This window comes from Bidens hawaiensis, unplaced genomic scaffold, assembly GCF_021521415.1.
Source record: "Bidens hawaiensis isolate Kalapana, Puna unplaced genomic scaffold, B.hawaiensis_p1.1 tig00037604_1, whole genome shotgun sequence".
Lineage (NCBI taxonomy): Eukaryota > Viridiplantae > Streptophyta > Magnoliopsida > Asterales > Asteraceae > Bidens > Bidens hawaiensis.
Genome location: NW_027496564.1, coordinates 147960 through 159892, shown reverse-complemented (window position 1 = coordinate 159892; position 11933 = coordinate 147960). Strand labels below are relative to the sequence as shown.

The following is an 11933-nucleotide window of genomic DNA, read 5'->3' as shown; positions in this document are numbered from 1 at the left end:
CATCCCCTTATAGCATGGTGTCGTTAATGTATTCTTATTAACGGTTTCATATAAATCGTAGTGTATTTGGCATCCCCTTAAAGCAATGTGTCAATAATTTTTTCTTATTAACGGTTTCATATAAATCCTAGTCTATTTGGCATCCCCTTATAACAAGGTGTCGTTAATGTATTCTTATTCACGATCTCATTTTATCCAAATTATTGCTATTATTTATTGTTTCATATACAAGTTGTGGACTTTCTTATTATATACATATTGTTCAAAAACTATGAAATTGCTCACCAACCTTTGTGTTGACAAATTGTATTTTATGCAATGTTACAGGTTTTACTTTGGTTGACTCGAGAACTTGACGAAAAACGTTATCAAGACTATTAGGATATTAGCAAAACGAACAATATATTTGTTTACTTGTATTCAATTTTTTTTTGTATGAATAAGATGTGTTGTTTATTGATTTTTTGAAATAAATGAGTTGATTAAATATTGTCGCTTTAATAGCGTCTTGTGTATTTGTGCAATCCGTTGCACTCCGGCATGTTCCGCTGCCTTTGGTCGGGGTGTGACAACCCCCCCCCCCCCTAAGGTGATATGTGGGGCGAAATGGGGGGCAGGGATCTTTTTTCGCCATTTGTTTTAGTAAAAATAATAATAAAATAACAATATGACCGTTGGAACGGTCAAAATTAAAATAATAATAATAATAATTTAAACAATATATCTATACTATATATAATACTCCAAAAAGGGCAAATTAAGACACTCATTTTTAAGTAATTTACAACACTTAAAGCATGAGGTAAGTAAGGGTAAACATGTCTTTTAAACACAATCCATTCAACTTACAAGTTTGATCCTTCATCTTTAACCATATTATATCTTTAATTTAACTTGTAAACTAACTTTCCACCCATGATTTTTAAACGACTATAGCCTTTTCATACATTAATATTTTATAAACAAATTGTACCATAAAAACGAGCATTTTATTCTCTTTAATTTGGATATGATATTGTTGTAATTTTTTTTTCATATTAAATAAATTAATATGTTACATAGGGGTGTTCAGTGTCGGTTTTGATGGTTTTTACGTTAAACTTGTGGGTCCAACCGTTAATATTGATTTTTTTTCGTCCAAAACCAAACTCAACGATTGAAAGTTGAAACCGAATCGTTACTAACGGCCTGGTTCCAGTTTGGTTTTACAGTTTAAACTTTAATAATAAAAACCAACATAATATGATACTTGAGATGATCATAAATAAAAATTGATAATTTTAGACGTGAAATAATAACAACAAAGATTACAAAAGGAATCATATTGCAATTAGGTTAATTTACAGTCTTTTCTGGTTTCATATGGCCGGTTGCCGATATAAACCGCGAACCAACCGTTCACTACGTTTTGAAAATTTTGAAACCGACCAACAAACCGAAAGTAAAAAAAGAAAAAGAAAAAAGAAGTCAAACCAATGACCGATTTAAACGATTTCAAGGTTTTAACCGAACCATAAACACTTATATTTGTACGTGATTAAATGGTTCAAACACCCGCTGCATTACGCGGGCACCCGTCTAGTATATATATATATATACATACACCCTTCTTCTCCAAATCCATATCTATTTTATACACTACACATAACCAACCACATTCTTCAAAAATACAACCAAAATGAATCCTAGAAACAACCAGAACCAACCGAATCACCCATTCCCTTCTTTCGAAACCTATACCGTGGAACTCACCGCTACTATGATAGAAACCATCAAACAATACGAAAAGATTTCCGTGGAACTCGCCGCTACCATGAGAGAAACCAACGAACAACACGAAAAGATTGCCGCTATGTTGAAATTGCGGGAAATGAGTAAAGAATATGAATCCCTCAAAGCGGCCGGGTTACACGAAGAGGCCGCATTGTTGCAACGACGACGAGTTAAAAAAATGCGTGAACATTATGGATATTAGTTTGTTTGTTTTTTTTTTGTTATGTATTTTTTTTTAATGTTTCTTTTTTAATTTTAATGTATTTTTATTTAATTATTTAATTTAATGGGTTTTTATTTGTTTAGTTTAATAATTAAAATAAAATAATAGAAAATGATGATGTGGCACTAGATGGGGGGCTACAAAACTATTACACCTTAAAAACAAATTTCTACCCTTTGCTGACTAGGCGCCACGTGTCAGAATTCGCCCAATTTGTAGCCTCTCCACTACGCATAGCCTAAGAGACTTAGTTTCTCCCGTGGAAACCCAAGTTCGAATATCACCTGTGTCAGTTTTGGGTGGATATTGATAATGAAGGATTTGAGTTAGACATTGTGCAAAGGATGTCAGTTCGAACCCTCAGCCCACCCGGGTTTTCGTCCCACGGTGTATTACGCCAGAGAGTTATGCTCTTTGTGGTGTAAGGCCCCGTTACCGGTAGCCCAACTTTGGTGTTGGATTTACTCATAAACGCAGTTCTAAATATCATAGTTAATTAAAGCTTTCGCGGAATAATATAAACTGTCAACCATCCATTACAAACATCCATAACTTGTCTTTTAAAAACATAACATAAAACATAGTATCAAAACATCATGACAAATCTTCAGATGCCAGCCTCTTCAGTCCTGCTATGTGTCCATCTCAAACCAGCTGTCTCAATCTGCTAACCTGCGTGTATACTAAAAGTCAGCAATGCTGAGTGAGTTCTAGTTAATCACATAACTTACTTTACATACGCATATACATTCCCGAAGGTACGTATTACATACTTATCCTGTCCATCATTCTTTCATATACCTTCATAACTAACCTTACATTATAAAGAGCATTCGCCCTACATACCTCGGATATTATTAGGGTCTGGTACCCTCCATCCTCGGATATTATTAGGGTCTGGTCTCCCTTCATCCTCGGATATTATTAGGGTCCGGTACCCTCCATCCTCGGATATTACTAGGGTCCGGTCACCCTCCATCCTCGGATATTATTAAGGTCTGGTACCCCTTCTTCCATACCTCCATAACATACTTTCTATATACATAATCGTAAGTTTCGCACATACATACATCATTCATTCTTCATCTTACAACATACATATAACATCAACCATTACCTGGCAGTACATGCAATTCCAAAGATCGTTCATGTACCGACAAGAAATCATTCATACATTTCACATAATACATATATGGCATACACTTATCATTTAGGATAAGTGTATTAACTAATCACATCGAGTATGCACACAGCCCCGAAAACATAACAAGGAATGGGGGCTAGAAACTCACCTGAAGTCGGTTACGTTCACCGTTAATAGTTATTCCTTTCTTCAGTTGGGCACGACTAACTGTATAATAATTACATGCATCAATTTACTATCACTACTTATCTCGTGTTTCTAGTCAAATTATAACCCTCAACGAACGGGGGTCCGGGAGGCAGCGCCCCTGGCAGCGGGGTCTAGGGACGGCAGCCCCTAGCAGGGTCCAAGGGGCAGAGCCCCTGGCTGGGGTCGAGCTGTCGTAACACATTTTCCATTAGGATTTTAAATTATTAATTAATTGCTAACTTAAAAGTTCAAGGGCTTATTTTGTAATTAAATCATTCTTTCCTAAGTCCAGGGACCATTCTGACATTTTATTAAACTTCAATTTGTCATCAAGTCCTTAACGAACTTGGGGCCCATTCGTTACTTCTGTGTCTCATAACGAATCGGCTAATTCGTTACTTTATAACGAATTGATCTTTATAGCGAACTGAACCCCTATAACGAATTGGACCTTATACGAATTGAACATGGTAACGAATGACTCCCTTTTATAGCGAATGACCCTTCTAACGAATGAGGGTTCATTCGTCATTTCCCATAACGAACTGTCTAACGAATTGCGTAACGAATTACATAACGAATTAGGCTAATTCGTTACTTTTCCTTAACGAATGAACGTGCCCGGTTCGTTACACGCGCCTAGGGTTTAGGGCATCTGACAGAATGTCAGATGTCTTTTCAAACATTCCCCTCACCGGCGGCGCCGCCTTTCCGGCGCCGTTTTCGCCGGAAAACCGGAAATCTCGCCGGAAAAACGAGATTTCTTCGTTTCTCCACCATTTTTCACCGTTTTTCGTCCCGTTCGATCCAGATCTGAGCTAGGGTGACCCCTAAGCTCATCTTAGGTTCGGTTTATATCCGATTCCATCCGGATCTCGTGACTTAAACGGTTTATCGGTGTCGGCTCGTCGTTTCGCGATTATATCTAACGGGTTTAAGCTCATACAACATCATACTATTATTACCTCGGTCGGGATCGATTCCTCTTTCTTGGTTCGGCTAGATAAGGAGAGAACTAGAGAGAGATCTTAAGTGTGTGTTTTGGTGGTGTATGGAATATGTGTAAATGAGTGAATTAAATGGGAATTAAGGTTTATATAATTATGGATCATGGGCTTAAGCCCATGGTCTTTCCTTCTTTCATTCTAACCCAAGTCCATTACACATATGCATTTAACCAACACAAGCCCAACTCATATTCTATTTATCTAAATCGATAACGACCCATTATAAAATAGACGAAATTTATTTTATTAATTCATAACGAAAGCAGGATGTTACAGTGGCACAACGGATGTCAAGAGGCAGTCGACGGTATGGTTTCCCGGGGAAACGCCCAAGCCAAACTCTGAAGCCAGCGTGGGTCCGTTTAAGACAACATAGTCTGGCCAGAGCAGGGCATCGGGGTTCTCCAAATTTGAAGAGTGTGGTAGCCTAAATACAAGAAAACCGCCGTTCTTAAAAAAAACTAGGTTGTATAACTGATTTGTAATTCGTGGGTCTTCAAACCCATTGTTGGACTAGGAACTTGATTAACCACCTATAATATACCTGAGAACCGACCTATTAAAGTATAAACGGGTTTCACAAGTTTGGATGTGACGTGTCTCATGGGTATTAACTAGTTTATGCTCACCCTCATATTTAACATATAGACGCCAAAATTAATGTATTACATATGATCCTCCAAAACCAGCATAAATTTTGTGTTATGTATTGATTTTGCTTTCATACTAAACTTGTTTAACATCAGTTTTCAACTCATCTTCGTAAAAGGCATGTTCTTAGCAAACAAAGATTTAATTAAAAAACAAAAAGTCATCATATCTAAAAGACATGTTCCATGCACGCTACAGGTTTACTAAAGTACTGGCATGGAAAAGGATAAAACACACCAAATAGTTTTGGTGAAACAATTGAGACTCGGTGCACAAACTGTATTTTTTTTGAAACCGGAAGTCGGAACCAATTCCTACCAAGATATTGTCAAACCGAGTATTTTCAGAACTGGTTATCTAAAGAGCCAGGTCTGGGTCCCACCGGGTACGACCTCGAAGTGGTTCCGAAGTCGAGCATTTTGTGCACCTCTAGTTATGTATTGATTTTGCTTTCATACTAAGATTATTTTCCATCTGACATCTGTTCGCACACATGCATGGCCCTTGTAATTGAAAAACTAATGGCCCGAAGGAAGCCCAAGGTTTGATTGCTTGACAATTCAACTATACAAACAAGTAAAAGCAAAAAAACAAATTTCAACCCGGTCCACTTTTGACCCGTTACCCGACAATAGAAACACGTAAAAGTTAAAACCACAAAACAGTTATGCAAAAAGAACAGTCATTGCATTGGCAAAAGATAGTAAATCCGATGTGTATTAACATGAAAGCATAACAAAATTATACATCTAGCCATTTAAAACCATATACCTATAAAAACCCAAGACCATCTTCATTAATATCATCTTCCATCAACGGGCAGTCATTAGAATCATGCCCGAACTGCCCGCAACATGGCACAGAGCACCGCTTTCGCTTTGACCTTCTCTCTTTCACCTTCCCAAAAGTCAACGCTTCATGGGTAAAACTTTGAACAATGCTATCCGAATCTTCAACTTCTGGAAGAATCAACGAATCAGGCGGACTATTATTATAAGTCATATTACTATTATTAACACCACTAGAAGGCCCCGGAAACTCCTTGACCCGAGTCAACACCAAGTCAATTTGGCCACAAGCAAAGTTCAATCTTTCTTCAGTCTCCATAGCTTCAGAAACTAGACTCGAAACCATTGACTGCAACATTGAGTGTTGACTCGAATTAGGGTCAACAACGGGTTTCGCGTAGCTTAAGGAATCGCGCCAACGAACAGGTAAGTATTGATATGGGATGTGAAAACAGTTGTTTGTTGAAAGAACGCGAAGAACGTGTCTACATAAAATTCCCGAGAATTCAAAGTCATGGCAGGTGCAACTAATGAATTCATCATGTGGGACCCACAGAACTTTGCAGCCGCCGTTTATTTCTGTGTGGTGTCTCACGATGAAGTAATTGTTGTCGACCAATAGAGACGCGTATTGTGGGGCCAACACGAGTTGCTCTTGGAATTTGGTAAAGGCGTATGGTGTGAGAACTGTGGCTGCGTGTGACTCGATTGGTGAACCAGTTTTTAATGACACCTTTTGGCGGTTTCTAATCAATTTCTGTTTTAATGTAGCTTGGTCTTTAGTATCTATAACCATTGCCACCTGGATATTAGTAGCATATTAAATGATAGCTAACAGATTTATGGCAATATATGTGACAAATAAAGTACATGGTGAAAAGTGTTTTGGGTCGTCAACCCGACCCACCAAAAAGTAACCTCTTTTACCCAAACCCATTTTGACACGTTACCGATTGCCCAACCGTTTTACCCGCAGAATTTTAGTTATTAATAGGCCTGTAAAAGAATAAAATATTCAGTGAACTGTTCGACTGAAAGTTCTTTTATGTAACAAGAGTATAGTATTTTGTTCATTTAGTTAAACGAACGAACACGAAAACATGCCTCGTTCGTTCATTATGTTCGTGAATGTTTATTCATTCAAATTTGTTCTTTTACATTCATTCTATGTTCGTTAGTTTACATTTGTTAAAAGTTTGTTCTCTATGCTCGTTAATATTTTTATCAAAATTTTTAAGCTGCATTACAATTTAGTCTAGGGCCCAACACATTGTTCAGTTATTTTCGTTCGTTTACGTTTATGAACCGTTCGTTTATACCGTTTAACAATCAAACATAAACAAACTTGTTCATTCTTTTCTTAATAAACAAACACAAACAAGAAACCTCGTTCGTCAATTTACCTTGTTCGATCGTTTGTTCGGTTAAAGTTAAACAAACAAGCACGAATATAGCATGTTCGTGTTACCCGGCCCACCCATCAATCTTCCACCTCGAATTGATAGATTTAAAGAAAAGAAAGCGATACCTGCTCTACAAAATTTTCAAGAACCGATTGTGCACTTAAAAACCGTTGGATGAAAGCGTTAATAGCCTCAGATTGAAAAGTACTAGTCATTCCAGCAAAGAAGTAACATCTCAAAAACGGGAGTGCCCAAAACGCACGTAAAGCATACAAACTAACAATGTGCTTGTTTCCGTGGAATCCATACGCATCAACCATCTCTCTCCATCCCAATTCAAACTCATCAACCGAGTGCAAATTATAGAGCCCATGAAACTCGGCTTTCCATTGACCATATTGTGAGCCCAGAAGTGCAGAAAACCAATCTGAAAACTTGGAAACTATATGCCAAATGCAGAAGGCATGTTTTGTTCTTGGCATTTCAATTGCAACTGCTTCTTTCAGCCACATGTTTTGGTCGGTTAATATTGTTTCAGGAGCCTTTTCGTTCATGAATCCTAAAAATGTCTGTCAAAAAGAATAAATGATAAGGAACAAGTCAAATGGGTCAACGTTACCCAAACGGATTTTGTTTCATGACAACTTCTTAAATCATTCTGCTAAAAAGGGATTCTTATTAAAATAATATTAACTTTTGTAATTGTAATCCCCACGCTAATTATATATTATAATAAAATGCATATATCTTTGGACATAAAAGTGTTTTTAGGTCAACGTAAAGTGTTCTAGGTCAACTCATCAAGACCAGTTAAGGAAAACCAATCTGACCAGATATCTTTGTGAAACACATTTACTTATAAATGGGTCAATTAACTAAAAAGGAACAAACCAAGCGAGTCAAATGTCACCCAAATGGTATTCTTTAATGTATACACTGTACAACTTCCTAACTCGTTTAGTTAAAAAATAAAAATAAAAGTTTTTATCGATAATAATATTAACTTATGTAAATTCATATTTCAGTTTTGGCACACTAAATGCTAGAATATAATCACAAAGTAGTTTAGGTCAACATAAAGTGTTTTACGTCAACCCGTTAACAAAACCCGATTTGACCAGTTACCGGTGCCCATTTTGTCACCTCACATGAAAAACATAACAAAGTTTCTAACCTTTAAGGCCCAACAGAATGACTGCATATTCTCATCCCGTAACAGCACACAACCAAAAAAGCAATTTTGACCATAATTATCAACTCCAAGCCAAATTCCAAGAATCATATCATAAGCATCCAATCGATGAGTCGTGTCAAAAATCACAACATCCCCAAACGACTCAAAAGATCTAACCGATGAACCATACGTCCATGCAATATGTTCCAAACGGTTATTTGCATCAATCTTGAAATTATATCTGAAGTTTGGATCTTTATCCTTCTTGTCCTTGCACATTTTAAGAAGGTCAATCACGTCATTATCTTGGTCAACATTCCTAAATGACTGAAGTAAATTCCTCACATCAATTTCATTAAACGGTAAACAACCGAGCTTCACACCTTTTTCAAGTTCCATCAATCTTAACATCTGTCTAACAGACATCCCGGATTTTGCAAACATGCATATACGACTTTTGTCATCTGACGACATTGTGCAGTATGCAGGAAGAACTTGGTCATCATTTGACTTTAAAAGCTCATGATTGTGAACGTTGCTAAAACCCGTGATCCGCCATTCTGGAACATCAAAATCGGCACGTTTCACGATTCGCATATACGCTTGACATCCACAACGTGACGACTTTCGGTTTCTTTGTACTTTCCCGTCTTCTGATGGCTTTATTTGTGGGTACCCACCACGGTGGCAAGTGAAATCCCGCCTTGTAATCCCCCTCCCGACACCATCTTTTCCACGTGTACGATGCCGGCGAATTGAAAAGCCGCATTGTTTTGCAAAGCTACAGTAGAACTCATAAGCAGCATCTTGAGAAACAAACCTTTGACCAATAAAAGGTACGAGGTTGACCGAAGTTTGTCTAGACAGAATTGTGTCTTCCGTTATCTCCTCAATCGTGCCAATATCATCAGCAGATAAATCTGTACCGTTCTCTGATGTTTCTTTCACCATGTTCATTATCTCCGACATTGATTATGTAAAAGGTAATTAAAGTATAGTACCTGCATACAAGAAGACGATAATACACTAATGGATAAATAAGATGACACAAAAATAATATATAGAGACGGCAGAATGGGTAGATTGAATAACTGGTCAAAACAGATCTAGGTCGAAGCGTGGAACTTTTGATACAGGTCAAAACAAGTCATATTTGGTTGACCCAAAAAAAATATTTGCCAAAAGCTTTTATTTTATAAATAGTTAGAGAGTCAAATATGATGACAATAAACTATTATGAACAGAATGATTTAGGAGATTTATCCATAAAAAAGACACTTAAGTGACTTTTAACTCATTTGACCCGTTTTCTTTTAAACTGCATACACCTTTGACGAGTTTTTTACCAAAATGGAGATGGTGGAAAAATTATTTACCTAAATAGGCGATTTGAAAATTATTTACCAAAATAGGTATTTTTCAAAACTTTATCTTTCTCACTCCTAACCTTATTAGATGTAAACAATTTCTTTATAAAATACACTTTAAATATTTTAAAGCATCTTCATATAACTTATTTAACCACATTTTTCTAACTATAAAATATTTATTTTGTTTTTCTCTTCATTCTTTAAAAATGTTTTCTCTTCTTGTTCATCAAAAAGTTTTTTTTATTTCAAACCATAAGTACGTTTATTTTTTCAACTATCTAATATTTTTATGCCTTTAAATAGGATAAAAGATTGTTTATTTAAAATGATTATGTATTTGAATAATTTTATTTTTTACATTTATGAATGTGCATGTTGTTCTCTATATTTATTGACTCAAAACGTCATAAACATCTAAATGAATGAATATGAACATATGTCGTGTTCGCTTAATTATTTCCGTGAAAATTCGGTAATGTTCATGCACTACTAGAAAACAAACTAATTTGCGATAACAGTTTTGTAGCAAATTCAACCATTTTCTAGTAGTGATGTATGTTCATTTATGTTAATTAACATTAGGGATGGCAAAAATGCCCGAGCCTGACGGGTATAATAGAAACCCGAAACAAATGGGTCAGTATACCCGAAACCCGACGGGTATTGGCCAAGTATGGGATTAGGATTTATAATTTTCACGGGTATGGGATTAGATGAAATCTGGCTAGATTACCCGAAACCATATACTCATAAAAATAAGGTATATAATAATAAATATAAAACTAAGAATATTAAAATACATAATCATTTAAATAAAACATCATTTATCTTATTAAAAACATAAAAATATTAAACAGATTCAAAATATGAGTACGTAGGATTTTAAATAAAAAATCAATTTCACGATATAAGAAAAAGAGTTTTCAAATAGTGAAGAGAAAAAATGTGAGTAACATATAATCATATATAATTAGAAGATCGATTGTTGTTTTCAAATTGTGATTTCTAAATATCCTAATTAAATCATGCTTTAAAATACATTTTATTTTATAAATCTATAATTAAAAATATGGTTAAATAAGTTAAAAGAAGATGCTTTAAAATATTTAAAGTGTATTTTATATAGAAATTGTTTTCATCCAATAAGGTTAAGAATGAGAAAAATAAAGTTTTAAAAAATACCTATTTTGGTAAATAGTTTTCAAATCACCCATTTTGGTAAATAGTTTTTCCACCATCCCCATTATAGTAAAAAACTCCACCTTTGACATGTTAACTTAAACTTAATCAACCCATTTAATTATTTATGGTTAAATGGGAAAAAATTGCACCTCAAATAATATATTAACTAATCACATCGCTTATTCACGTGTAAGCCTTCAGAAACTAGGAGCCCAAGGGAAAAAAACAACTAAATGGGTCAGAATTACCACCTGAATAATATATTAACTATTAATTACATAACATATTCCCTTGTAAGCCTTCATAAAATAGAAGCACAGGGGAAGAACAAACAAGAAGCAAGTAACCTCACCTATTAAGGTTGCAATCTACCCATGATTGACACTATCTCCATCCTTCCAAACACTACCATTCAGCAGCAACGATAATATAGAGAATACAGTGATCTGCAATTTCGTCTTTCAACGGTAACAAAAATAAGCTATTAGAATCCAGCACAAATATATAGCAAAATGAGCACTACCGTAAGCTGCCAAGTGCATAAAGATAAACAAGCAAGAGTATTATATAACTTGAACAAAACAAAGAGAGAAATGATTATATGCAATGTTGATGCCGTTTTTGACGTTTAGCCTCAATGTTTGTTTTTGTCATTATCATCACTGTAAACACTGTAATTATTAATGTTTTGGTTTGTAGTCCATAAATATAGTCGGGGGGAGCTCGATTTTGTACTGGGCTTGGGTTTCTAGTGATTGGGCTTGTAGGCCCACTAGAAACCCTTCCACCTATAAATAGGTTGCTACACTTGTAGAAACCTAAGGGTTTTGTAGAAAGGTTTCTATATTGTAGAAACCTCATTGTAATCCATGAAATATTTAACTCACAAGTAGTAAAAATATATACGTATTTAGGAAATTAGGCTTTTGTTCATCCTTTGCAACATATGCATACCGCTCCCATCAATAGGACACCACCATCCAGCTCAGATTACATCAATATTTTCCAGTGACGGCATAAAGAAGAACA

The 11933-nt window shown here is 35.6% G+C and overlaps 1 protein-coding gene across 1 annotated transcript; it reads right to left on the bottom strand.

Moving 5' to 3' along the window:
* Positions 1-5652: 5652 nt before the first annotated feature.
* Positions 5653-11611, bottom strand: LOC143589522 (protein FAR1-RELATED SEQUENCE 11-like). Its single transcript, XM_077070260.1, has 4 exons — positions 11257-11611; positions 8353-9353; positions 7304-7747; positions 5653-6577 (listed from the first exon to the last, which is right to left on the bottom strand). The coding sequence occupies exons 2-4, from the start codon at positions 9319-9321 to the stop codon at positions 5759-5761; spliced, it is 2232 nt and encodes a 743-aa protein (XP_076926375.1). The 5' UTR covers positions 9322-9353; positions 11257-11611; the 3' UTR covers positions 5653-5758.
* Positions 11612-11933: the final 322 nt, after the last annotated feature.

What these genes read in the sequence shown, in the direction of transcription:
- LOC143589522 (XM_077070260.1), bottom strand. Translation starts at nt 9,321, where the DNA reads ATGTCGGAGATAATGAACATGGTGAAAGAAACATCAGAGAACGGTACA. An exon ending in CATTCTGTTGGGCCTTAAAG is followed by an intron (nt 7,748 to 8,352) that starts GTTAGAAACTTT and finishes TCTTTTTGACAG; the next exon opens with ACATTTTTAGGATTCATGAA. An exon ending in TTGAAAATTTTGTAGAGCAG is followed by an intron (nt 6,578 to 7,303) that starts GTATCGCTTTCT and finishes ACTAATATCCAG; the next exon opens with GTGGCAATGGTTATAGATAC.